Raw genomic sequence first — 27,415 nt, 5'->3', positions numbered from 1 at the left:
GGTCTGGGTGGCACTGGGCCTCAGACTGCCAGGCTGAATGGGACATGGCTCTGGCTGTGGGAGCCGGAGGTGCTTGGAGCAGCAGATCTGTGTGCATGTGAGAGAAAGAGAGTGAGAGCAAAGGGACCAGGACTCAGGAGAGGAGAAGGTCAGAGGCACAAGGCCTAGGAGCCTGACTCTGGGGAGAGGGAGGTGGTCATAGTAATGGTTGGAGGACTGTATAGAGAAGTTTTGTGGCTTGGAACAGTGCCTTCCCCTGTTCCTTGCTATACTAGTCTGGTGAGGGGTGCCAGGAGGGTTGGGAGCCTGGCAAATTCTCCAGGATGGGCAGTGCCTGGAGTGCAGCCCAGGGTGGGATAGTTGCAGTTGGTTGGACAATTACAGAGCTCTGAAGCTATCCCCTGGGGGGGTCAGAGTGTTCTTAGGAGGGTCATGTGTTCTCCTGGATAGTGTCTGTCCCTTCCTCTGTGGGTCTGAGCCAGATGCTAGGATGTGCTTCCAGGGGCTGGGAACATGGCCTTTGGGAACAGAGGTCTGGGGCAGTGGTAGTGGTGTGTGTATTGGGGGGGACATGGGGAGAGATAAGAATAAGGCAGGGTACTGGCAAATGGGAGGAAGCCGACGCAGAATGTCACGGGGGGTGGTGGGAAACTTCACTCTGGGCTGTGTCGACAACAGCTCTGGGGACTGACAGCTGAGGACACAAGGACTGATAAAACCAGGCATCTGACTGGCAGGAGAGATGCATATTCTTGCTCATGACTTTCTCATTTTTCCATCTCTTGGACATTGGCAGAGGTTTGGGTTCAAGTGTTATAGGGTGGGGAGAAGAAAGAATATTTATCAAGTATGTACTTCATGACTGGTGTGACTAGATTCTTTCCTGGGGACCATTATTATTCCTCATTTTACAGATGAAGAAACTGACACAGGGAGGTTAAATAACTTGTTCAAGGCTGTGCAGTAGCAAATAATCATGCTAAGGTATGAAACCTGGTCTTACGCCAAAGATGCTTCTAATGAAGTATTTTGAAGACCGAAGCTTTCTTTGGTGACCTTTTCCAAATACCAAGCTGACCAAAAGTCTTATATTCCCGATCTGTCCTTCCAGATGGTGATGTTAAGAGGTTGAAGGGAATGCTGCTTTGCAGGATATAGGAGAAGGGATGCCCACAAAACTTGGCTGAAGGTGACCCAGGAATGGGGGTTTGGGGGTGCACAGAGAAGTCCCCAGCCTACCTTCTGCTTTGTGGGTCCCTGGGTATCAGCTCATCTGGCTTGAGCATCTGGTTCTTTGGCCATCTGTGGCAAGTGCTGGCTATTGTCCTATCTTGTCCTCTAGTGAGTACAAATGTCGGTGCTGCTAGCTTGGTAGGTTAAGTACAAGGGGCCCCTCAGGGTGCCCTGTGGGTATGGAGGAGTGTGGCCTTGGTGGGGGCCCAGGCATCCATGGATGACAGTGCTTTCATCCTCATCTTCTCCTGGCCTGGGCTCAGCCAGGAGACACAATAAAAGTATTGTCATGGAGTCCTCCCACCCCAGTTCAAAATACTTTTTCCAGGAAACCTGGGATCTGGGACTGATTTGGTTACCCATGATCCCTATGACTTGGGCCAGCTATATAAAACTGCCTTGGACCTCAGTTTTTGTTTTTGTTTTTTTTCCCAGGAGGCCACAGGACCAGCCTTGCAGGGTTTTGGTGAAGATCAGATGGAATTAGGCATGCGAAAAGACCTTGAAAAGTTTAAAGCACAGAGAAAGTGCATGGGAGTATAATCCATCCACCCATCCATCCATCCATCCATCCATCCATCCAAACAGCCATCCGTCCACTCAATGGACATTTATTGAGATCCTACTAAGTGTTGTGGACATAGCAGTGAGCAAAACAGGCCAAAATCCTTGCCCTCATGAAGTTGACATTTTAGTTAGAAGAGACAATGAACAAATAAGAAAAATATATAGAATGGCAGTTGCTGATAAGAGCTGTGGAGAAAAAAAGCATAAAGCTAGGAAGAGTGATAGGGAGCCCCAGGAAAGGAGGTTACTATTTTAATAGGGGGTCAGGGAAAGCCTTGCTGATAAGGGGACATTTGGACTGTGACCTGAAGGAGCTCTTGTTCAGAGGGAACAGCAGGCACTGGGGTCCCTGGCTGGCTGGGTGTGGTGGGAAACAGCAAGAGGCTCATGACTGGGGAGCAGTGAGGAAGATGAAGACCCTAGGGTTATCAGTATTAGCCATTGTTTCACATTAGCTGCCCCACGCCAATGCCCTAGTACCTGCTTTCCCTCTGTCTTTTCAACATATGTTTATTGAGTCCCCTACTGTGAGCCAGGCCCAGTCCTTGGCACTGGGAATAGAGTGCTGACCAAAGTAGATATGATGCCTACCTTCACAGAGCTTATAGTCACAGGGGCAGGCACACACATTAAAGAAGGAAAGATTTCATTATAATTGCCATGGTCCTATGGAGGAAATGTCCAGAGGATAAATGGGACCAAACTTAGTCGGGGTGGGGAGCTGGGAGATCTTCCCTGCGGAAGTTGCATTTAAGCTGTGACCTGAGGGAGAAGTTGAATTTAGCTGGGTGAAGTGTGCATTGTGTGTGAGTGTGATGAGGAAGGATGTGGAAAGACATTCCCTTTTGTACAGAGGTCACCGATTGGCAGCTCACAGGCAGAACTATTTCCACAGACGTGATTTATTTGGCTTGCAGTGTTGAAAAATGTGAATTAGTTGCCAACATTTAGAAATTGGGAGATGTCGCCTTAAAATCCAGAGTTTTTCCTTTAGCTTTTGTTGAAAAAAATCAGAAGATCAGGCCCCAGTGGGACCCACTGGTGCTGGGTGGTGCTTGCCCCAGGCTCAGGGTGTGAACTCTTTCTTTCTAGTTCTCTTGAACCATGGGCTACTTCGCTCACTGACACAGGCACTTGAGTTTGTGATCACCAAGAAATCAGTGCCTTTTAGGGAAGAGGTGAATTTTCAAGTGTACCAGCTTTGGAGTCAGACAGATCTGGGTTAGAATCTTGGTTTTCACACTTACGTGGATGTTGGATCTTGGGTAAATTTCTCCATCTCGGCCGGGCATGGTGGCTCCTGCCTGTACTCCTAGCACTGTGGGAGGCCGAGGAGGAAGGATCGCTTGAGGTCAGGAGTTCGAGACTGGCCTGAGAAAGAGCAAGACCTCGTCTCTACTAAAAATGGAAAGAAATTATCTGGACAGCTAAAAAATATATATAGAAAAAAAAAATTAGCCAGGCTTGGTGGCACATGCCTGTAGTCCCAGCTACTCGGGAGGCTGAGGCAGAAGGATTGCTTAAGTCCAGGAGTTTGAGGTTGCTGTGAGCTAGGCTGACGCCATGGGACTCTAGCCCAGGCAACAAAGTGAGACTCTGTCTCAAAAAAAGAAAAAATTTTTTCTCCGTCTCCCTATGTCCTGGTTCCCTCACCTGTTGAAGGGGGATAGCATTGCCTACTTCAATTTTATGAGGACAATGTGTATGAAGCATAGTGTGGCAGTGGGAAGTGCTCAGGTAATGAGCTACTAGTGGTGGCAGTGGCTGTGGTGGTGGTAATTAATACCGTCTCATTCCTTTCCTCCCTGCAGCATGTCGTGGTTTAGTGGCCTCCTGGTCCCGAAAGTCGATGAACGGAAAACGGCCTGGGGTGAACGCAATGGGCAGAAGCGACCGCGCCGCCACGGGACTCGGGCCAGTGGCTTCTGCACACCCCGCTACATGAGCTGCCTCCGGGATGCAGAGCCACCCAGCCCTACCCCTGTGGCCCCCCCTCGGTGCCCCTGGCAGGATGAGGCCTTCATCCGGAGGGGCGGCCCAGGCAAGGGCATGGATCTGGGGCTGCGGGCAGTGGCCCTGGGCTTTGAGGACAATGAGGTGACGGCGGCGGTCGGGACGGCTGAGGTGGCGCCTGACGCGGCACCTAGACGCAGCCGATCCTGCTGGCGCCGTCTGGTGCAGGTGTTCCGGTCGAAGCAGTTCCGCTCTGCCAAGCTGGAGCGCCTGTACCAGCGGTACTTCTTTCAGATGAACCAGAGCAGCCTAACGCTGCTGATGGCGGTGCTCGTGCTGCTCACAGCGGTGCTGCTGGCCTTCCACGCCGCGCCCGCCCGCCCCCAGCCTGCGTACGTGGCCCTGCTGGCCTGCGCCGCCATCCTCTTCGTGGCGCTCATGGTGGTGTGTAACCGACATAGCTTCCGCCAGGACTCCATGTGGGTGGTGAGCTACGTGGTGCTGGGCATCCTGGCGGCTGTGCAGGTCGGGGGCGCTCTGGCAGCCAACCCGCACAGCCCCTCGGCAGGCCTCTGGTGCCCCGTGTTCTTCGTCTACATCATCTACACGCTCCTCCCCATCCGCATGCGGGCGGCTGTCCTCAGCGGCCTGGGCCTCTCCACCCTGCATTTGATCTTGGCCTGGCAACTCAACCGTGGTGATGCCTTCCTCTGGAAGCAGGTGGGTGGTCAGGGAGGTAGGAGTGGAGGGCACCAGGCAAGGACTGAGAAGGGACTTGGAGAGTCATGGTTGGACCCTGGGTGCAGGGATATCAGGCTACATCTGGGAGGTGGGGCAAGAGATGGGAGGCCAGGTTTCAGGGGTCACCTCCATTTGGGATCTGGGGCAAAGGGCATTGCTGATGGGAGGGACTGCCCCAAGACCCAAGCCTATACTCTGTCACCTTGGGCAGAGTCTCTAGCTCTTTGGCCTGAGCCTGCTGAAATAGTGCAGTCTGTAGAGGCATATTGTAGTGCTGGAGGGATGTGATGTTTACCCCAGGGCTGTGGTGGGGCAGAGAAGGCAGTGTAGGCTGTATCCAGGTCTGGGCATCTCTGTCCCCAAGTTGACACCTGAGTCTCAGGCCCTGGTGCCATCCTGAAGAGCAGCTCTAGAGGGTGATCTGGAGGGATTGAGCAGGTTTTGGATGGAGTCAGCAAGGGAGGAGTCACCTCTCTTCTGGACCAAGGCCATTTCTGAGAGGACAGGGAAGGTGAAGAGCTGGGGCCAGTTTTCCCCTGGGCTGGGAGTAGTTGGAATGAGGTTGAACTATGGAAGAGAAGAGCTTTAGAGTCTGATCTCAATCCCCTCCCTCTTCCTCACACCAGGCACCGGGGGCCTAGCAGCCCTGCCTTGGGGTCGTCTGCCCGTGCTGGCTGCTGCCTCTGGGTTTGTGAGTGTGTCAGGTGGTGCCAGCACTGCTGCGGGGAGTGAGAAATAAGGGCATGGCCTCAGGCAGGCCTGGTTGTCCAATGAGCTGCATTCTTTTCTGCGGGATCTTAGACAGCTAACCTTGCCTCTCCCAGCCTTAGTTTCCCAGTCTGTAACACAGGGATAAAAATAGTATCTACCTCATGAAGTTGCTGTGAGGGCCCCACCCTTTCCCAGAGTGGAATAGAACCCAGCAGGGCGGTGTTCCCGTCGGGGCAGGGAGGTGTGGGGAGTGCTGTAGGGCATGGTACCCAGTGCAGGGCTTCTGGGAAGTCCCTTTCCGAGAGACATGAGTTGGTGGGGTCTGCATCTCATGTCATCCCCCTGCCCAGGGAGCAGAGACCAGGAGGTCTTCCCTGGCTGGTCCTTCAGGTGCGCAGTCAGCACACCTCATGGGCCCTCTCTTGGCACCCTTCTCTAGAGAGTGCTGTCCTGTCTTGCTCAAGGTTTGAGGGACTAGCCTTTGCCTTGCCAAAGGCTTGTGGCCTGTAGCCCACCCTATCCCCACCCACAGAGAGGAAGTTGCCTGGGGCTCCCAGGGTGAAAACCTGGGTGCTCTGGCATGATGCCCTTCCCCGCCCAGCCTGTGCTCCGGAACAGAGCGTACCTTTTCAAAAGTAACTTTATAGCCCGTTTGTTTGTGGAGCACCTGCCCACAAGGTACTGTCAGGCCTCTTAAAGGGCCAGGTCCTTCTGCCTTTGCTAGCCCCTGAGCTGCTTTTCCAGGTTGGCTGTCAAGCTGGAGTTTGGGGCTGGACTGCCCTGCTGGGGGAGAAGGAGCTTAGGGGTAATGCCTCCTTTTCCCCTTCTTGTCTGGCCGGCAGCGGGGGAGATAGGGTGGCCATCTCTTTCTTGCCCTCGGCTGGCATGGTTCCCAGAGCCAGGTCTGATGCCTGATTGGGGGGCACAGTCCCAGGGAGGCCAGGACTGTGCCAGCCTCTCACTTCCTGAGGGGTGCCTGGCTACAGCCTTAACCAGTGGGTCTTGGAAGGCACATTCTTGGGGTGGTAGAAAAAGGCACTGCTGCCACTATGCCAGTCCTTGGGGCCAGGGCTGCCCATACAGCCTCCTCTGAGCTGAGAAAAATTCCCTGTGCCCATTTGTGCTTGTGGGTGTCCGGATGGGGTGGGGGCTTGTGGCCTCCTGTGCAGCCTCCTCGGGCAGGCCCTTCCCAGAGCCAGCCCTCCTCATGCTCATAGGAAGGAGTCTTCATCCCCCACAGGCTCACTCATTCAGACACACTGAGCAGTGTCACCCAGTGACCCCAGCCCAGTTTGGTGTCTCCTGCGGTCCCCTGGCATCCATTTTTTCTCACAGTCAGATAGGGATGTGTGTATACAGAGTTATTTCAGTCTCTCATCCCCCTTCCCCTTCCCTTGTCCATGACTCACATTTTCCTCTTGGGCTCCTGGGGCCAGGAAGGGAAGTTGCCTGGTTTGCCCCCCTTTCTTTCTCTCCCACTGGGGGCTATTCTTAGAAACCCCCAAGGGACACAGTGTGCCCCCGTCTTCACCCCTGCTGCTGGGAGGGGGAGCTCAGCCTAGTCGGTCGAGAGCCTGTGAGCGGGACTGGGAAGGGAAGCTGGGAGGCCCATCCTAGAGGATTAGAGCTGGACATGGTTAGCCAGACCTACCCCTCAGTTTTACCCAAGAGGAAACTGAGGTCCCAAAGATTAAGCGACCTGCCCAAGTTTGCAGGACTAGTTCTGGTTCGGGGCAGAGCCCACAGCCCCTGGCTTCTAGGTAATGCTCTTTCCCTCCCTTCTACCCAAACCGGAGGTGCCCTGTCCAACTCTGGGGTAGAGCTGCAAGGGTCGGGTTAACTCCTGAGTTTCCAGAAACACTGAGGCCAGCTTCCCTTAGACTTGCTCTCTGGCCAATACTGATGATGACTGGGGGCTGAACACCCCTAGGGTGGGGGCCCTAGGCAGAGGGCCTGGTGGGGCTGATGGTTGGGGGAGTTATACCTGGTGGGGTGGCCACGCCAGGCATGGTGGACCCCAACCCCAGTTAGGGAGGGTTCTTTGCGTCAGTAGAATTAATGACTCTCCAGCCTGGGCTCTGAGGCTGGGCCTCAAGAGCGTGTCAGTGGAGTGAGTTGGAATCCTGGAAACCTGGGATGCACCAGACAGCAGGATTAGGACATAGGCTTTGGAGTCTGATCCTACTGGACTCAAGACTCACGCCAGCCACTACCAGCTGTGTGATCTTGGGCAAGTTACTTAGTTTTTCTCTGCCTGAGTCCTTCACCTTTAAAATGGAATATTGTTATTTATTTCATAGAATTGTAAGAAAGGTATTAGACAATGTGTAGAAGGTACCCATAGAATCCTGGTACATTGTAGGCAGCCAACAACAAACTAGCTACCATAACAATAATAATAGTAATTATTGTTACTGAGTTGTATCAGGTCTCAACAACTTTGTTTTGAGAAAAAAATTAAAAAAATAGTAAGTTATATCAGGGAATGGAGGGACTTTAGAGATCTTATCCCTGCTCTTTGGATTATAGATGAGCAAACAGAGGCCCAGAGTGATGAAGTGACTTGTTCTGGGTCACTTATAGGAGGATATAGAGCTCAGGTCTCCTGGGTGCTGTCCTTAAGGAGAACCACATGCAGAAGCAGCAGCATTTGTCTTTTGTCTGGGTTGTTTGTGGGGCTGGGCCCCATGACCTACCTGGCCCTAGCTGGTGCTTCTGCTCCCAGCAGCTATGAAAAGATCTCATTTCTAGTCATGGAGTGATCCAGGCAGAGAGCTGGGATCTAGAGCCCCATGGGTAATATTGCAAGGGCAGGGACAGCTTGGGTACTTTCAGAGTGCAGGACTCTGGCTTCCTTCCCAAAGGCACACATCCACAGAGAGCATAGTAAGCTGCGTGCATGTCTGCGTATGTGTGTGTGTGGGTGGTCACCTGTCTCCTCTGACACCTTCCTGCAGCTTGGTGCCAATGTGCTGCTGTTCCTCTGCACCAACGTCATTGGCATCTGCACACACTACCCAGCTGAGGTGTCTCAGCGCCAGGCCTTTCAGGAAACCCGTGGTTATATCCAGGCCCGGCTGCACCTGCAGCATGAGAACCGGCAGCAGGTGGGGGCTGCTTTCCCTGACCAGGCCTCCCCCTACCTTACCCCTGCATGACTTGTAGCTTGGATCTGCAGCCTTGTCCAACTCCGTGGAACACAATGTGAATGGTTCCCCCTGATTGTGCATCACAGAGGCCCCGTGACACTGGGGTTCTGTCCTGTCTGAGGGGTGGGAAGGAACAGACAGGAGCACATCTAGGGGCTCAATGGGGAGGGGTCAGGGAGGGCTGGGATGTATGTGTGCAGAGGGCTTTGATAGGGGAGGGTCCACAGTCCAGAAGGGAAGCTCAGGTCTCCAGAGAAGTCTGGGAGGGCTCTGGGGATGTGGAGGGACCAGGGGGTATTGAAATTTGAAGCCAAGAGGATAGTGATGCCCTGTTGGAACCCCTGGTCTAGGAGCGGCTGCTGCTGTCCGTGTTGCCCCAGCACGTTGCCATGGAGATGAAAGAAGACATCAACACAAAAAAAGAAGACATGATGTTCCACAAGATCTACATCCAGAAGCATGACAACGTCAGGTAGGGTGGGGGTGGCAGGAAGCCAAGAGGGGTGGGGGATCTGGGAGTCTTTGAGGGCCACGTGGCCCATCCATCCTCTGTTGTCATCTACAGCATCCTGTTTGCAGACATTGAAGGCTTCACCAGCCTGGCATCCCAGTGCACTGCGCAGGAGCTGGTCATGACCCTGAATGAGCTCTTTGCCCGGTTTGACAAGCTGGCTGCGGTGAGGGTGCTGGGGTTTGGGGGCGGTGCTGACCATGGTAAGAGCATAGCTTTGCTGGTGACAGCTGGGGGTGTGGAGCAGATAGAGTCTGCAGTGAGGGTGGCGGGCCAGACAGGCTGGGAGGGCGAGAGAATAAAGGTGACTCTTCCGTCCAACTCTTTTCCTTTCAGGAAAATCACTGCCTGAGGATCAAGATCTTAGGGGACTGTTACTACTGCGTGTCAGGGCTGCCGGAGGCGCGGGCAGACCATGCCCACTGCTGTGTGGAGATGGGGGTGGACATGATCGAGGCCATCTCGTAAGCAGTGCCCCAATCTCAGCCTTCCTGGAACTGTTGGTGCCTTAGACGGCTCCTACTATTTGATGTGTTCTCAGGAATTTTCCTCTGTCTTGGCTGTTTCTCTGTCTTTGAGATCTGTCTGTCACGGGGGAAGGGAATGGATTTTTCTCCAGCCTAAGCAAAGACCCATGTGCACACTTAGACACCAGCCAGCCTGGGCGGGGTAGGGGGAGCTGGGGTGGTGGCGGACTGGGGCTAGAGAGAACGCCAGCTGTGCAGGCTGGAGGCGAGAGCAGTGATTCCGCCTCCTAGCCCAGTTCCACAAGTTGCTGCTGGGCCCCTGCTGACGAACACAGTTCTCAGACGTTTGTCCTGGAGCCCCATTTAGCCTCTGCCCGTGTCCATCTAAGGCTGTGTTCCCGTCCCCTGCATCTGGGTCTGGTCTTGCCCACTGGGTGCCAAGGGGAGCGAAGGGCCTAGGCGCTGAGCTGGGGGAGGGGAGGAAGGCCAGGAGCTGATTCAGAGCTGCATCCTCCCAGGCTGGTTCGTGAGGTGACAGGTGTGAATGTGAACATGCGCGTGGGCATCCACAGCGGGCGCGTGCACTGTGGTGTCCTTGGCCTGCGGAAATGGCAGTTTGATGTGTGGTCCAACGATGTGACCCTGGCCAACCACATGGAGGCAGGGGGCCGGGCCGGGTGAGTGGAGGAGCCCAGGTGGTGGGGGACGGGAGCGCGGTGGGAAAGCCAGGGTCTCACCCTGCTGGCCCCACGCAGCCGCATCCACATCACTCGGGCCACGCTGCAGTACCTGAACGGGGACTACGAGGTGGAGCCCGGCCGTGGTGGCGAGCGCAATGCATACCTCAAGGAGCAGCACATTGAGACCTTCCTTATCCTGGGTGCCAGCCAGAAACGGGTCAGGGCCTGGGTGGGGCCTGGGGGAGGAGCAGGCAGGGGGAGGGACAAATGAAGAGCAGGCAAAGGCCTCGGGCCCCTCTTCTGAGACTGTACCTATGCTGCCCACGCAGAAGGAGGAGAAGGCCATGCTGGCCAAGCTGCAGCGGACACGGGCCAACTCTATGGAAGGGCTGATGCCACGCTGGGTGCCTGACCGCGCCTTCTCCCGGACCAAGGACTCCAAGGCTTTCCGCCAGATGGTGAGGGGCCCTCAGCACCAGGACCTGGGCCTCATTTCCTAGTCTCCCTCGACACTCTGTCCCTTTCCATCCTTGCTGTGGTTGCTGTCTCCATGTATACTTTCTGATGTGGGGGCAGAAGGGACAGTCTCATCTCAGGGGTCCTAAATTCCCCAAAGTATATGGTGGAGACAGGCTGCCCACAGTGTTGGGGCAGGGGAGGGATTGCAGGGTGAAGACTGGGGCCTTCCACCTCACTCACACGCTGTCCCTTTCTCCAGGGCATCGATGACTCCAGCAAAGACAAGTAAGTCAGTTTACTGAGGAGGGGATAAGAAGAGGGGGAGGCACTTGTACCCTGGAATAGGGCTGCGGGAAGCTGGGACCCCCTCTCGCCTAGACCTCAGACGTGTTGTGTGGGAACATGAGCCGCACCCTCAGCTCTCCCTTCCTCCCTTGGTGCTGCCCATGCCCTTCCTTCCTCATTGCTTCTCACATGGCCATGCTCATGCACCTGGTGAAGCCATGCCCCCTGCCCTCAGCCGGGGTGCCCAGGATGCCCTGAACCCTGAGGACGAGGTGGATGAGTTCCTGGGCCGTGCCATTGATGCCCGCAGCATCGATCAGCTGCGCAAGGACCACGTGCGCCGGTTCCTGCTCACCTTCCAGAGAGAAGATCTGGAGAAGAAGGTTTGGGGGTTACAAGGGCAGAAGGATGGGCTGAGGGGAGGCGGGGAAGGCTGAGCACAGGTGAGGGAGCAGGAGATGTTTCTGGGCAATGAGGAGAGGACCACAGAGCAGGGTAGGGATTCACATCAATTGGGCCAACGACTTCTCCCTATTGAGGCCCCTGGCAGTGTCCTGCCCTTGCCATCCGCGTCCCCCAGGGCAAGGCCCAGCACCCAGCTTGGGCTTCTCTCCCTCAGTACTCGCGGAAGGTGGATCCCCGCTTCGGAGCCTACGTCGCCTGTGCCCTGTTGGTCTTCTGCTTCATCTGCTTCATCCAGCTCCTCGTCTTCCCACAGTGAGAGCCCTGCCCTTCCCCACTCAGCTTCTCTCTTCTCCACTTCCCAGAAGCTTCCTAAACACTCACACAGGCCCACAGGCCCTGGAGCCTGCACCCCTGCCTGTTCCGGGGGGTGGGACAAGGATGCTCAGATCTTCCAGAGTTAACAGTGTTCCCTGGCCCTGTTCTGCCCCAGCTCCACCCTGATGCTTGGGATCTACGCCAGCATCTTCCTGCTGCTGCTCATCACTGTGCTGACCTGTGCCGTGTACTCCTGTGGTTCTGTACGTAGGGGAGACTTCCTGGGCTGTTGGGGAGGACAGGCTGGTCTCCGGGCAGGGAGGGGCCACATGGGGAGAGGGAGGAGAAGGACACACCTCTCCTGCTGGGCCCCGTCCCTGGTTGGCCTTCCTCCTTGGCCGATACAACCTCCAACTCCTGGTCTCTTGCTGCCTCCAGCTGTTTCCTAAGGCCCTGCAACGTCTGTCCCGCAGCATCGTGCGCTCGCGGGCACACAGCACTGCAGTTGGCATCTTTTCAGTCCTGCTTGTGTTCACCTCTGCCATTGCCAACATGGTAAGGAGCCAGTGGGAATTCTCCTACCTCTATTCTGTGCCAGGTGCTGCTCTGGGTACTGGGAGCACAGAGAGGAATAAGACACATTTTTGGCCCCAGGGAGCACCTCATTCTCCCTCCTCCTTGTTCTCCCCACCTCTTGTCATCCCTGAGTGAGAACTTTGGCCCCTGGGGTACCTGGGCATGAACCTTGTAACCCTTCCCCTCCTTGGTTACTCTGACATACCCGCTGACTTTTGCAGTACACCTGTAACCACACCCCCCTACGGACCTGTGCAGCGCGGATGCTGAATTTAACACCTGCCAACATCACTGCCTGCCACCTGCAGCAGCTCAATTACTCTCTGGGCCTGGATGCTCCCCTGTGTGAGGGCACCGCACCCACCTGCAGCTTCCCTGAGGTGTCCGAGCAGTGTTCAGGCAGGGGCGGGTGTCCTGGCACAGACATTGGCCCTCCTGTGCCAGGTCCTGGGGACCTAGGGAATCATCAGAGTCCCCAACTCTGGGAGTAACCAGGGACCCTGGTGTGGTGTAGGGGCTGAGCATGGAGGATGAAAGATTTTGGGGCTCGAGGGTCATGGAGGGGAGGCTAGGTCAGGCAGGGGAGTGCAGGGCTCTCCCTGCCGGGGGTGCCATGGTCTCTGCCCTCCCCCAACGCTGCCTCTGCTGTCCCCCCCAGTACTTCGTCGGGAACATGCTGCTGAGTCTCTTGGCCAGCTCTGTCTTCCTGCACATCAGCAGCATCGGGAAGTTGGCCATGATCTTTATCTTGGGGCTCATCTATTTGGTGCTGCTTCTGCTGGGTCCCCCAGCTACCATCTTTGACAACTATGATCTACTGCTTGGCGTCCATGGCTTGTGAGTTTATTCTCAGGCCCTTTAATACCCCTGGGAGCCTCTCTGTGCCCTTCTGCCTTTGGAATGCCACAACTCACCTGTGGGGGAAAGGGAGGAGATGGACGAACTCCCAGCACATGACCCCAGATAGTTTCCCCAGGGAAACTCCAGTCCTGGGAAATCCCTGCCTTTAGGCTAGACATTAAAAAAAAAAAAAAAAAATCCCTCTTGCATTTGCATGATGCTTTCATTGTCACTGTCTTAACCACCTGTAGGTCACACAGCTTGGTGGCAGAGCTCTGGCTAGGAACCAAAACTTCTGACTCCTGCTTGAGGGCCTTACCTGGGACACCACACTGGCTTTTTCTCTGCAAAACCCCACCCCCGTGATATGTGGCCATAGCTTATTGTGGTAGCCCCTGGAGTCTGCTGGGTTTGAAGCCCTGCTCTGCTGCTCATTAGCTGTGTGACCTTGGACAGGTGAGTTAGCCTCCCTGAGCCTCAATTTCCTCATCTGCAAAATGGCAATACCACCTAAATGACAAGGTGGTTGTAAAGATAATCGTAACTAACATTTACTGAAGGCTTAGTATGCCAGGCACTGTGCTAAGCCTTTTACGTGTGTTACTTAGATCTGATCCCTGTTTTACTGACGAGGAAACTGAGGCTTAGAGAGTTAAGCAACTTGTCTCAGGTCACATAACTGGTAAGTGGAGGAACCACTAACAGTAGAGGTTTTCTTAACCTCTGCTCTTAACGAGATTAATATAAGTAAAAGCGCTGGCCCCATGCCTGACTTACAGTATGTGCTCAGTAAATGCAGTCTCTGTCTCCCCTTCCACGCCTCCACCCAGCAACCCAGGAAACTTTGTCTCTTGTATCTTCCTGCCAGGGCTTCTTCCAATGAGACCTTCAATGGGCTGGACTGGTAAGTGAGGAGGGCTCTGCGGCAGCAAAGGGGAGGGCTGCCAGACGCCACCTTCAGACAACAAGCATGTCTCTGCTTACCCTCAGCCCAGCTGCAGGGAGGGTGGCACTCAAGTATATGACCCCTGTGATTCTGCTGGTGTTTGCGCTGGCGCTGTATCTGCATGCCCAGCAGGTGGAGTCAACTGCCCGCTTGGACTTTCTCTGGAAACTGCAGGTGACTGGGTGGGCCTTTGGGGATGAGGGAACCTAGGGGCAGAGCCTGGGCCAAGCCAGAAATGCACCTCTTGCTAGCTGGCTAGGGCTCAGGCCACCCTAAGCCCAGGCTGGTTCCATGCCTTCTCTGTGCCCATACTTATCCCATGCCCTATCCTGTACCCACCCCTTCACCCCTTTGCCTGTTCTTTAGGCTTCATCTGTCTGTGCCTTTCTTCCTCCACGTGATTCCCTCTGATGCCCACCTCCAAGCCTTGGCCACTGCATCCACCCTTTGTGAATGTGGGCAATGGGTGATGGGTGTGGTGTCCACAGGCAACAGGGGAGAAGGAGGAGATGGAGGAGCTCCAGGCATACAACCGGCGCCTGCTGCATAACATCCTGCCCAAGGACGTGGCCGCTCACTTCCTGGCCCGGGAGCGCCGTAATGATGAGCTCTACTATCAGTCGTGTGAGTGTGTGGCTGTCATGTTTGCGTCCATTGCCAACTTCTCGGAGTTCTATGTGGAGCTGGAGGCAAACAACGAGGGCGTCGAGTGCCTGCGGCTGCTCAATGAGATCATCGCTGACTTTGATGAGGTACTTGTCCAGTGGGCTGGTGCTGGCGGAGAGTGGAGGACTTGGAGACCGGGGGAGCGGAGGGAACTTTGCAAGGAGAGAAGGCCAGGATTGGAAGGGGCAGGTGGTACTGGGAGGAGAAAGGGAGATGTGATGGGACCCAGAGATGTCAAGGGGAGGGGTGAGGGTAGGTACAGTGGAGGCTGGGACCGGAACCCATGAAGACGTCAGAGGCAGCAAGGGGGTCAGCCCCGTGGGGCAGGACCATCATTGTTGAGGAACAAAAGGGAACATGAGGATCTTTGGGGGGACAGGAGAGGTGCCAGGTGGATGTCATTGAAGAAGGCAGCAGTAGTCTGTGGACAGAGCCTCATGAGACCAAACAAGCAAGATGGTCCTCTGACTAGAGAAACTGGGAGCAAAATGTGAGGAAGTGTCTGGAACATCCAGGTCAGGAATGGGCCATTCACTGTTTTGGAGGGAAGTCACTTGCTCACCCTCCGACTCAGTTTCCCAAAAGGTGAGAGTAGGAATTACTAATACTTAATATCCCTTCTGTGGTTCTGTGTTCTGTGAGTGAGCCATTGCAGTTGACTGTCTGAAGCTGTGTGCCCAAATCCTGGCCTGGGGTCCTAGCCTGCCTGTTTTCCTCGCTCCTCAGTCCTGCCCTGAGAGCAGCATCTGGAAAGGGGGCCCTTGAGACAGGGAAGTGGGGAAGGGAGCCAAGGCATGGCAGGGCATGGGCACTGGGGCAGGGCTGGGGTTGGGCTCATCCTGACAGCCAGGTCCCCCTGTGCTGTCCAGATCATCAGCGAGGAGCGGTTCCGGCAGCTGGAGAAGATCAAGACGATTGGCAGCACCTACATGGCTGCCTCTGGGCTGAACGCCAGCACCTACGATCAGGTGGGCCGCTCCCACATCACTGCCCTCGCCGACTACGCCATGCGGCTCATGGAGCAGATGAAGCACATCAACGAGCACTCCTTCAACAACTTCCAGATGAAGATTGGTGAGAGGGCCTGGTTGCTTGGCAGGTTTTCCCCAGTACCCTCTCTGGGTGAAGCTGAGGGATGGGATCAGATTCCCCATCTGCACTCCTGTGGGGTTTCTTCCCTCCCACCCCCCGTACCTAGTCTGATACTTAGAATAGAGATCAACAGGCACTGTCCTAGACATTTCTGAGCACGTCTTAGTCTTCCCATTATTATCCCCTTTTACAGATAAAGAGACTGACTCTCAGAGAGATTAATAACTCACCCAAGGTCAAAGAACTAGTAAGTGGCTGAGCGGGGATTTGAAACCAAGTTTATCTAAACTCCAATACCTGTGTCCTTGTCCATGGCCAGGCTGGTGAAAGGTGCTTCCTCTCAGATGAACTGGTGGATGGGAGTGATTGATACCATGGGTTCTGGAGTTAGACTGGTTTGAATTCTGGCTGTTCCAATTACTGGCTTATTTAGTAAGTCATCTTACTTCTCTAAGCTACAGGTACCTTATCTGTAAAATGGGGATAATAATACCTACCTTTTAGAGGTGTTGAGAGGACGAAACAACGTAAAATGCTTGCTTAGAGTGGTTGGCACAGATACTGTTACAGCACAGCTGTCTTGACTCAGGGGAGCTCCTCAGCTGATGTCCAGATCTTCCATTCTTTACAACCGGGATACTTGTCCTTTTTCCACTTTTTTCTCTGGGTCCTTCTAAACGTGCCAGGAGGTGGGATGACTACCTGGGTTGACCCTGGGGCATCCACTAGTCTCAATCTCTTGTTCTTCCCACCTCAGGGTTGAACATGGGCCCAGTTGTGGCAGGCGTCATCGGGGCTCGGAAGCCACAGTATGACATCTGGGGGAACACAGTGAATGTCTCTAGCCGTATGGACAGTACGGGGGTCCCTGACCGAATCCAGGTGAGGGGGATGTGAGCAGGGGCTGGGTGAAGTACGGTCCAGAGGGCTTCCACAGGTCTCTGCAGTCTGCTAGGACAGGGGATAGGGTGGCATGTTCTGTGGTTGGTGGGGCAGGGATTGGGGGAGGGGAGCTAGCCTGACTAGAGAACCCTTGGGCCCCTGCAATGCAGCTGGAGGGATTCCAGGCTAAGCAGGCTCCCCTCCCACTCCCCCAGGTGACCACGGACCTGTACCAGGTTCTAGCTGCCAAGGGCTACCAGCTGGAGTGTCGAGGGGTGGTCAAGGTGAAGGGCAAGGGGGAGATGACCACCTACTTCCTCAATGGGGGTCCTAGCAGTTAGCAGGGCCCAGCCACAAATTCAGCTGAAGGGACCAAGGCGGGCATTGAGTGGACTCTGTGCTCACTGGGTGGAGCTGTGGCAGGGAGCACTGAGCCTCTAGACCCTGCTGAATGCAAAAGGGAACACCTCGGCAGGCTGTGCTTGGACCATGCTCGTCTGCCCTCAGGCTGGTGAACAAGGGGATACCAAGAGGATTAAGCAAGTGACTTTCTTTTTTAATTGGGGTAGGGCTGTTCCCTCTCCTTTCTTCCAGCTTTTGGGAACAGGGGAGGGGGTAGCAGCAGTGGCGGGGGAACCCTCCTGCCTGAGAGATTAAAATGGCAGCTTGCCATGCCTGCCCTTTCCTTGTCTGTGTGGGCAACAGGTTCAGGGCTGGGCCCTTCCTTTCCCTCTTTTTCCTGGGAATATTTTATACAAAGTCTGGGGGGCAGGCATGAGGAGTGCCTATTCCATGCTTGCCTTTGCTATGCCTGCATCCCCAGCACTGGTCCTGGGCACCTCCCCATCCCAGCCAAGTCCCTCTCCTAGGCACAGGGCAAAGGAGGGAGATGCTCTGGGGACCCAGCTGTGTCCATATTTCAGGGGAATGTTTCCATTTGCCAAATTCTAGTCCCATGATCTGTCCCCAAAGGGGAACAAAGGGACTTCTGACAGCTCAGATTTAGCCTCAGTTCCTGCACGCTCCAGGGAACAGGGTGTCTGGCCTCATTGGTACTGTGAAAATGCCCAGCAGAAAGCAAGCATGTGTGTAGGGATGTCAGGAGTTGGAAGTTCACCTGCAGGTGCCAAGGAGCAGGCCGGCCAGGGCACAGGCGGTGCCAGACTATGATCTGAGGACCCCACGGGGGTCAGGATCAGGTCACTCTGCCTCAGCACTCTCTTGCTGTCTGCTGGCAAGGGGGCATGGAGCATCTCTACCCCTTCTGTTGCCAAATAGAAAAGGGTCAGGGCGTGGAGGAAGATGACCCTGATCCCAAACCTGTCCTCCCAAGTCTCTAGCACTGGGGAGGACCTGTGTGTTTGTGTAACTGTGTGTGCATGTTGGTCTTTGTGTGCATATCTGTTTTCCAGGTCTTTGTGTGTCCTTGTGCTCCTGCTCCTCAGCTCTCCACCCCAGGTTGCCTCTCTCCTGTGGGCCTCTGTCTTCTGGGAATAAGGCAGGGTTTCCTATTTCAAGGGATGTAGAGATGCCCAGGTTGCACAGGAATGGGATGGGGTGTGGTAGCAAAGGAGGGTGGCTGGGGAAAGGAGTCCTCTTTGTGCCAAATCCCTAAGTGCCGTTTGGGGGCCACGTGTGCAGCATGACTGTCTTCCTGCCTGTGGCAGGGACCCAAGTGCCCGCTTGAGCCCCAGTGCTCCATGCACTTGAACTATATGTATGGGGTTTGGTGGGCAGAGACTCAGGACTTTCCTGGGTTCCCCAGATAGTGTCCTGGGATGTGGTATGCTTTGGGACTGGGGTAGCAAGGGATCCCTCATGAGGACCCAGATATTGGTACTAGGGGATGGGGCTGGGGAACCTTAAACATGGCTTTCCCCAGCTGACAGCCTGAGTCTAGCATGTTCCTGGCTCCCCAACCCCTGTGAAGCCTGCATGGGCTGGGAGAAGGGCTAGGAGGTTGAACTCTAGATTCTCTTCCTATCCCTGCCTTCTTTTTACCCCTTTCCCTGCAACCTCCTTGACTCTGGCCTGAATTAGTTGGTGCCTTGGTTTCTCTATCTATACCTATTTAAGCCAAAGGCACTAGCTTCAATTTTGCTTGAATATCACTTTGTCTTGGAAGTGACAGAGAGGCAGAGGAGTGTCCCCAGAGTCACTGGGTTTGGGAAGTGGAAGGGGCAGGCAGTGGGTTTGCCTTTCCACATCCCCTTCTGATGCCAGCTCCCTGCAGAGGACTTGTTTTTGGCTCAGTACTTCCTGCCTTGGGGGATCTTCATGTATCAGCCAAAAGGGCAATCAGGCACTTCATTAGCCAAGGCAGAAAGAGGGGAAAAGACTAGTTGGTCCAGACAGAAAGTCCACTCCCCTGCCCGTGGCCATACCCCTGGAGAGGAAGGGACTGCTTGGTGCCATGGAGTAGGGGTGAGGGTGTAAGAAGACCAGAGTGGGAAGACCTCAGCCTTGGGTGACTCATCTCTGCTTCCTGCCAGCTGGGAGGGGCCTGTCCACACCCTGGCTCCCCATACCACAGTGCCAGCCATGCCCTTCTCTTGGCTACCATTGCCCCTTTCCTCACCAGTTGGTGGAGGAGTCAGGATGGGAGGCCATGGGCTTTGGTTTTATAATGTAACCACTGTGGGGGTGGGGGGAGGACATTGTACCATGTATTTCAGTGAAATATTTAATATATTTAAATACCAATAAAATCAAACTCTTTGTAAAATTCCCTGTTCTCTGCAGCTGTTCTGGGCCCTGGGTTGCGTCAGAAGTGGCAGAGCCTGGCACAGGAGGCAACCTCCTGCTCAGGGCTCTGTGGGCTTCTCGTCTGTGGTCAGAGGGCTTCCTGTGGCTTTCTCCCTGCCAAGGTGAAGATGCAGTGTCCTCAGAGAGCAAGACTACTCTAGGCTTTTCAGCATCATGAGGACCAGTGTGTCTTCCCAGATTTGTTACTTTGACCTCTGCCATGTGAGGTCAAGAGCCCTGCTGTTGTCCCTCCAGTGCTTTGGGCCCTCTCAAACCTCTCACACTGAGGTCTGGCTCCTTCAGGAATCTCTTACACATCTGCCTCCACCGGAATCTGCGCATTAGAATACCACCCTCCTGCTCCCACCCAGCACACACAAGTGACTTCTAGTCCAATCTGTTTACTTTGCCTTCTTGAGCCCTCCCATTAGTCATCTCTCTGAAGCAGCACCTTCTCCCTCCTTCCCCCTCTGCACTCCTTCCGCAGTTCATCTTGTCCGTCTGCCACCATATCCTCCTCAGTATAGACTGAAAGTTCTGTCATTGAGAATAGAGTGATCCATAAACCTGGAAAGGAGAGAGAGGGTCTCAGATTCAGCCAGGCCAGGCTGGAGAGTGAGAGGTCCCTAAAAATAGCTGCCAAGACTGCCTCAGGGCAGAAAGGGCAGGGCTACTGCCGAAGGACGGTGACTGGAGGGGTGTAGGGGAGAGGAAATATCCCCACACTCCCACAGGAATACTGTAGACACCTGTCATACACAAAGATAAGAACAAGTCTTTAACTCCTTTGAATGCCACCACTGCCCAGATTCTGGGGCCAGTTTTTTCTGGTAAGACCCACATCTCTCCTATTCCCTAACAGCAGAGATCAAACAGTGTCTAAGGATTTAAGTGAGGGAAGGGAGTACTTCCCTTAGTGTCCCCAGCATAACCCCTCCCAGCCTAACCTGGTCATCGGGCTTTTTATGAGACAGTGGCGTGGGCTCCAGATCCATGGCATGGTTTCCTCTGGACGCAATCCTGGATCATGGGACCGCCAGAAGCTGAAGTTCTGAGCATCAGTCAAGGGGACTCTGAAGACCTGATTGGGGACTGAATGGGTTGGGGGAAGGGCAGGTTATTGAGTTCCTTCAAGGCCTCTGCTCGCTTTTCTGCCTCAGGACAGCAAAAGCCTAACCCAGCAACTGGGCCTGACCAGGTACTGAGAGGTCCTGGGAATGTGGTCACCACACCCCGTTTCACTTCCGGATTCCAGTATCTCACACCCTTCGTGGTCAGATGAATCAGTCTTGGTTCTTCTGCCGCTAGTTAGCCCATCTCCAAAAGAGCTTTCCTCAAGAGCTAAGATGGTGGCAAAACAAGTGGTCAACCCACTTGGGAAATGTGTAAGATGGGGTCCACTGACTCATTATTTTTGTTTTTTCTGGGCTAATCATCCTCATTCCCTTCCCTCCTCATTGAAATAATGCCTTCCTTTGCTCACTGCAGGTAATTCTCTGAAACTTAAAAATGATACCACTTCACATTTAGATACTGCTAATAGATATCATTTGTCAAGTGCCTATCACGTTCTAGATGATAATGCTTTTAAAATTTTTAAATAATATCAGACTTACCTACAGTGAAAAATATATTTTCACTATTTATATGGATAAATCTAATTCTACCAGTATACAGTTTGTGTATTTTTTAAACTTAGAATTATAGTCTCATACTCTGGTTTGCTATATAGTGTTTATAACCATTATTTTTTAAAAATCCCTAAATAATTCTTTCTGTGTGTGTGTGAGAGATGGGGTCTTGCTCTGTTGCCCAGACTAGAGTATAGTGGCATGATCACAGCTCACTGCAATCTCCAACTCCCAGGTTCAAGTGATCCTGCTGGCTCAGCCTCTCAAAATAGCTAGGACTACAGGTGCATGACACCACACCTGGCTAATTTTTCAATTTTTTTTTTTTTTTTTTTTTTTAGCGATGGGGGTCTTGCTGTATTGCCCAGGCTGGCCTTAAACTCCTAGCCTCAAGCAGTCCTCCTGACTCAGCCTCCCAAAGTACTGGGATTTATAGGAGTGAGCCACTGTGCCTGGGCCCTAATCATTCATTGAGTAGATGTTACATTTTTGACTTAATTGTTTTCCTGCTAATTATTAATAAGCTTTAAAAAAATTGCTATTAGAAATAACTCAGATACCCCTCCTTTTGCATATAGCTATTTTGATTTCTGAAAGTATTTTTAGTTTTTTAAATTAAACTTTAATTTTGAGATAATTATAGATTCACATACAGTTACAAGCATTAATACCAGGAGAACCTGTGTACCCTTTACCCATTCCCCCCAGTGGTAACGTCTTACAAAACCATAGTACACTACCACAACCAGGATATTAACAGGTTGACACAGAACAGTTCCATCACCATCCATCCCAGAGTCACTATTTTATAGCTACACACATCCCCTTTGGTAATCAATGATCTGTTCTTCATTTCTATGATTTTGTCATTAAGAGTACTATATAAATGGCATCATACAGTATGTGATCTTTTGGGGACTGGCTTTCTTTACATAGCATACTTCCCTGGAGATTCCTACAAGTCACTGCATGTATCAGAGTTTGTTCTGCTGCTAGCGAGCCCATCTCCAAGGGCTTCCTACAAGTGCTAAGATGGTGGAAAAACAAGTGGTCAGTGTTCCCCAGGCTGTGATTCAATTTTTACTTTATCATGCTCACCCACCATTCAAGTCTACTTTCTCCCTTGTCTTTCAGTGTCTCTTTTTTTTCCTGCTTTATAACCATGCCCCACCATATCCCAGCCATTCTTTAGGAACTCAGACTTACCTTTTCTTTTCCTAGCATGATTCCCACTCCAAGATACTTACATGTCTTTAACAACACCTTCCGTACAGCTTCGTGGTACTTTGTGTGGCTATTCTGGTGCACGGAATAATTCCCATCTTTGGAGAAAATGTCGGGAAGCCTAGTGGGCACTGGTTCCTTCTGGTCTGAAATGAGAGCAGACTTGTTCTGGGTACTTGGCAAATGGCTTTTTTCTCTGGTTCCCTGGTCTCCATGCCAACCAAATACATGGCAGGGATCTCTCCTAGCCACTCACATCTGATTCTGAGGATCTCAGGAATCAAATCACCAACCTTGTGACAGAGGTGACGGATCACAAGACCTCCCTTAGCACTGTCTTGCTCTTCCCTGACTCCTGGGTTGTGAGTGGCCTTGTGTTAACAGGATATTGGACAGATACTTACAGTTAGTGCAGGTGATAAAGGGCCTTTATTTGGGTGGATACTCCTGGGATTGGCATATTTGTAGAACTTCAAATGGTCTAGTAGGGGAAGTTACGTTTGAGCTAAGTCTTGGAGGTTAAAGAGTTCATGGGCCAGAGTAAAATCAGGAAGAGCATTTCAGGCAGCAGAATGGCAAGTGTGTTAGAAGCATTAGAGAGGCATCAGAGGGCGGGTGCGGTGGCTCACTCCTGTAATCTCAGCACTCTGGGAGGCCGAGGTGGGACAATTGCTTGAGGCCAGGAGTTGAAGACCAGCCTGAGCAAGAGCAAGACCCCATCTCTACAAAAAAATAGAAAAATTAGCCATGTGTGGTGGCACACACCTGTAGTCCCAGCTACTCGGGAGGCTGAGGCAGGAGGATCGCTTGAGCCCAGGAGTTTGAGGTTGCTGTGAGCTATGATGAAGCCACTGCACTCCAGCCCGGGCTACAGAGTGAGACCCTGTCTCAAAAAAAAAATAAAATAAAAAAAAAATAATAATAATAATAAAAAAATAGAGGCCTCAGAGAGTTATCTATTTGATTTGGAACGTACAGTGCTGGGTGAAGTGGAAGACAAGGGATGGGGCTTGAAAGGTAGTGTAGTGGCTACCTAGCATTAATCATGTTTGGGAATCATGTCTTATAAAGCAAAACCTATATATCTCACTATAGAGGCTGAAAAGGCCAGATCTTCCTTACCCAGCCTCTCTTGCAGCAAGGGCATGGACAAAGAATTTAGGTTAGGCCCAACATGTCTGCTCCAGATTCTGAATCAAAGATGAGGTTGCAAGGAAGCAGTGGAGATACAAAGTCTGATGGAGGTGGTAGCAGTGAAGCTGCATCTTGCTTCTGGCAGCAGTATTCAGGGCCCGGCGTCCTTGGTGGCAGCAGTGTCCTCCATAGTATTGCAGATAGTAGTGTTTATGCCAAACCAACTCTGCGGCATGATTGTGAGCATTGTTTCTGGTTACTATCCACCGAGCTTGGTTCTCTATTCCTCCTGTAGCTTTTATGTGCTTCCCAATATTTTTTTTAAATACATTCATGTTCTGCTTAAATGGGCTAGATTTAGCTTGCCCGTCAGACTCCTGAACAAGAGTGAATGAGTTTGAGAAAAATTTAATATACAAAAAGCATGACTTGGTGAAGGGGTGAGAAAAAGAGAGCTGTCTAGGGTGGCTCCGAGATTTCTGTCTCTTCGATGTTCCATCCATCCATCACCCAAGCCAAAAGGGGCTGGGCCCCTTTCCCTATCTCTTCCAGTCAGTCTGAGATGCAGAGTGAAATCCAGTTCTGCATCTGATACTTTCTGTGCCCTCGTTCTGTTTTCATGGAGCAGCATCTCTGTCCCACTCTTCAGATTTTTATCTTTCTTGATTACTGATGCTTGTCAGGAACTGGATCAGAGTTTGCCATTCTCTCTGCAAATTGTTTGTTGAGGATTGCTGACTCATCTCTGGTGGAGGGTGGAGATGCGACCTCCGTTCTGGAGTTTTCCCCCAGTTCCTGCTTTTTCCCCTTCTTCCTGGCTTGGCCCTACTCATTCATCATCTCTGTCCCTCCTCTCTCCCCTTTGCCCTCCCATCAAAATCCACTCTAACATCTTCTGTTTGGGATAATGACACCATCAGAGCCGGGCATGGTTTGCGTCCCCTGCATGTACAGTTGAAGACTTGGAGAGGTGGCAGTACTGAAGCCCTTATTTGCATATAGACTTCTGGAAGCCTGGACTGAACTAGGGGGCTGATTTGTACTTCCTCACAGGTTACAGCAATGAGGGGGTATTTCCTGGAAGCAATGTCATCTGAGCTTGGTCATTTGACTTTGGGCAAAGTGGAGGTGGAAGAATGTCCATGGACAAACAGATGTAGACTGAGGAGAACGAAGAAGAGCATATGCCTAGTGGTCTGAGCTCAGGTGACAGTAGGAACTCATTATCTGGTCCTAAGGCCTCAGGCTGATTTTCCTTAAGGGTACAGTCAGATGCTGTTCTCTATTATCTCAAAGTGTGCAAACAGCAGACTCCCAGCCTCCCATATGGATGGTTACTGTGTGCGTGGAGGTGTGTTGGATAGTATCACCCACTTGGATTCCTTCCTCCTGAGTCAAGTGCCAACTGGCATACACTTTGCATCCATTTTTGGCAACCTGGGAGATGTTCTTGGTAACCTATGCCTTCCCCAAATGCTAAAGTTTGGAAGACACCTGGGGTGAAGGGTGGCAGGCATGGGTAAGAATCATGCCACAGCTACTGTGGAAGGGCATGTTCTGTGTAAAGGGAAGCAACGAGCTCTTTAGGAGCAAACTCCACTGTGGCAAGGTAGACAAATCAATCATTTTGTTGGTAGGTGGTACAACAGAGGTTTTTCACCCACCCAGTTAATACCATGCTTGGTAGGTTTTTGTTGGTAAACAGATATGAAGTACCCCAGACACCTTCTAGAACTAGGCCGTAAATTGAGGGTTGCTATAAAACCACATTTGATGTTTTGAATGGACAATGAAGGACATCTTGGGTGGTATAAAAGTACTTGGGTGGATCTTCCACCCACACAAATTAATGGTGCAGATTTCTTAGTATCGTGGGATTCCCTGTGACCCAGAGGTGGTCACAGAATCTTAGTTATCCACCCCTTTGACAACAACCCTCTGCTTGTTGGAACTGGGGCTGATTGGCCATAATGCTTTCAGGTTGAAGAATTTTTACAGAGGGTCTACCTTGGTGGCTCCCAGAAATCTGGATTAGAGTATTTGGTTCCAGATTCTTAGAATACAATGGTGATAATATCAAGCACACATTACTTGCAGTTGTCTAGAGTTGGTGTTGCTGCAGGCAGAGTAATACCACCCTGACTAAAATACATACAAGGTCAGCTTGAGAGAAAAGGTTACAGTGTGGTATATAAAAAATGACTCCCATCTAGGAGGTCATATCAAATGTTGGACATTAATCCCTTGAAGTTGGCTGGAATATTAAGACATATTGAAACTGGCTGAAGTGTGTTTGGAAGGCTATCTTGTACTTATTGTCTTCCCTGATACAAGGAAATCGTCAGTGCTTTGGAAGGAAGTGGACAGAAGCACAAGCCCAGGGAACCAGACCAGTGCTCAGGGCACATTTTCCATATGGGGGCAGTTCCTTTGGCTCTCTGTCCAAAAATATCTTCCTTAAAGTGGTACACTTGTTTGGGATTCTGAATATAGGGGAAGTAGATGGAGCATGAGATAACACCAGTACTTAGGGCTGGTTGCAGGCTGCTGATGTAAAGTGGAGAGTGTGGACTTTCTGAAGATAGTAATAAAAATAGCTAATACTTAGTGAATGTGCTTGGGATGACTCTATAAGGTTGAAACAAAGGGGAAAGAGAAGCACAGAAAAGTTTAGTAATTTTCCCAAGGTCACATAAGTAACATGTGGCATGGATAAGCGTTAACCCAAGCAGTTTGGCTCCAGAGCCCATGTTCTTAACCACCATACTAAACTGTCCCTTGAAATAACCTACAGGGCTTCCAGGAAACACCAAGGACTAAGGGAAAACATGGACTGATAGAAGCAGTGCCATGATGGGCTCCCCTGTTTACAGCTCAATGGGGGTCCTGTTAAGGGTGTCTGCTCACCTGGAGCAGCCTTGAATTGGGTGGGTGACACGACATCCTTGTCTTGATCCAGAGGCAGAGCACTGCCTCCCTGAGCACTACTGAAATGGGTAATATGATTTCCTGTGGCCAGCATTTTGGAAGCAGAGAGGAAAGGAACTTGGTGGGTGACTCCACCAGTGGATTGGACCAGTCCCAGTGGGGAAGACCAGTGCAGAAAAGCTGAGCCCGGTGGACGAAGTGACCTGTCTGCTGCAGTACAGATACAGTCAGCCAGCTCGGAGGTGGGCCTACTCCCTAGGTTTTGGCAGAGTGTAGCTATGAGGCGCATGAGTTTAGTTTCGTGTGTATAGGAGACAGCGGTCTGTTGCAGTTATAAGACAGTACAGGTTGTTTCCAAGATACATTTCTACAAATTCAGGAGGTCTATCCATTTGGAAAGGCGAAGGGGCTTAGAGGATCTGGCCAGCTCATTCTTGGCTGAATTGTGCCATTCATACTCCTGTTTGAAAAGCCAGAACTACAGTGCCCTCTGCTGGAGTCTAAGAATGGCATCTCCAGCTGTCTCCTAACAGGTGGTTCACCAAAGAGGCGGCTCAGGCCAGGAGACCTAGGAGATTGAGCAGAGGACATTCCAGCCAGGTTTGGGAAAGCCACCTATTGTGTCCTCCTACCAGACCCAGAAAATGAGAACATGAGTGAGATGTGTTCAGGTTTTATCAAAGACTCAAGGTTTAGCTTTTCTTTGAAGCAACTCGCTTGGAATTGGAAGAGAGGGCAAGTGTGAGGACCTGTTAGTGAATTCCTCTGGGAACAGGAATGATAAGGGCAGCTATGGAGGAAGCTGGAGTGAAGCCCTTTGGCTGTGCAGCTTGGGTTCAGGGTGTCTGTAGCTAGTCACTGGAGAGTCTGGCAGAGAGAGGTCATTTGTTTCAATTGTCTCAAGACAAGAACAAGCATAATCTCTCCCTACTACCCACCCCCACTGATTTGCCTCTGAGACTCCTATCAGTGGGCAATGTCCTGAGTGCATGGACTTGTGTTATGGTGAGAGCTAGCCTGACCTAAGGTTTCATATAATAAGGCAAGGGAGTTGTATCAGAAAAGGGCCAGATTAGAGGGAATTTATCTGAAACCAAGACAAATTCCCTCTAGGAGTGTCTAGTCGAGAGTGGATAGGAGAACATGGTTCAAAGCAAGTGCTAACACAGATTCAGCAAAGGAAAGGACAGATACAGATGGTGCTCCCTTGGGCATGACAGAAGAGAAAGCTTAGGCACTCAAGAGAGCAGGGCATAAGGTGAGCAAACTCTGGAA

General features: G+C 52.2%; 2 protein-coding genes across 6 annotated transcripts in view; one reads left to right on the top strand and one right to left on the bottom strand.

Moving 5' to 3' along the window:
- Positions 1-1,803: 1,803 nt before the first annotated feature.
- On the top strand, positions 1,804-19,175 carry ADCY6 (adenylate cyclase 6). 3 transcript variants are annotated; one of them, XM_069491169.1, is made up of 21 exons: positions 1,804-4,473; positions 8,163-8,312; positions 8,705-8,826; positions 8,920-9,031; positions 9,202-9,329; positions 9,851-10,009; positions 10,088-10,229; positions 10,342-10,470; positions 10,731-10,756; positions 10,992-11,139; positions 11,376-11,473; positions 11,652-11,739; positions 11,915-12,031; positions 12,274-12,432; positions 12,711-12,889; positions 13,761-13,796; positions 13,883-14,012; positions 14,327-14,590; positions 15,374-15,578; positions 16,354-16,478; positions 16,694-19,175. In XM_069491169.1, exons 1-21 carry the CDS (start codon positions 3,613-3,615, stop codon positions 16,817-16,819), a joined length of 3,504 nt encoding a protein of 1,167 aa, XP_069347270.1. In that variant the 5' UTR covers positions 1,804-3,612; the 3' UTR covers positions 16,820-19,175. The 3 variants fall into 3 exon arrangements, with proteins under 3 accessions (XP_069347270.1, XP_069347271.1, XP_069347272.1); XM_069491170.1 differs by lacking the exon at positions 12,274-12,432; XM_069491171.1 differs by lacking the exons at positions 16,354-16,478; positions 16,694-19,175 and adding an exon at positions 15,916-15,950.
- A 354-nt stretch (positions 19,176-19,529) lies between these two features.
- The window catches only part of SPMIP11 (sperm microtubule inner protein 11), a 33,486-nt gene continuing 25,600 nt past the window's right edge, over positions 19,530-27,415 (bottom strand). For 2 of the 3 annotated variants that reach the window (XM_069490767.1, XM_069490766.1), the window contains exons 2-4: positions 22,102-22,224; positions 20,171-20,315; positions 19,530-19,790 (exon numbers count right to left, since the gene is read on the bottom strand). In XM_069490767.1, the coding sequence (XP_069346868.1) occupies positions 19,742-19,790; positions 20,171-20,315; positions 22,102-22,224 (317 nt within the window). In that variant the 3' untranslated portion in view covers positions 19,530-19,741. The remainder of the gene's footprint in view (positions 19,791-20,170; positions 20,316-22,101; positions 22,225-27,415) is intronic. The other variant, XM_069490768.1, reaches the window with a different exon arrangement.

Source organism: Eulemur rufifrons, chromosome 16 (genome assembly GCF_041146395.1).
Source record: "Eulemur rufifrons isolate Redbay chromosome 16, OSU_ERuf_1, whole genome shotgun sequence".
Classification (NCBI taxonomy): domain Eukaryota; kingdom Metazoa; phylum Chordata; class Mammalia; order Primates; family Lemuridae; genus Eulemur; species Eulemur rufifrons.
The sequence above is the reverse complement of the archived record's forward strand: the minus strand, read 5'-3'. Positions and strand labels throughout refer to the sequence as shown.

Coding starts and splice junctions, on each gene's coding strand:
- ADCY6 (XM_069491169.1), top strand. CDS start 3,613: ATGTCGTGGTTTAGTGGCCTCCTGGTCCCGAAAGTCGATGAACGGAAA. Junction 9,330..9,850: donor GACATGATCGAGGCCATCTC/GTAAGCAGTGCC, acceptor GCATCCTCCCAG/GCTGGTTCGTGAGGTGACAG. Junction 10,010..10,087: donor GAGGCAGGGGGCCGGGCCGG/GTGAGTGGAGGA, acceptor GGCCCCACGCAG/CCGCATCCACATCACTCGGG.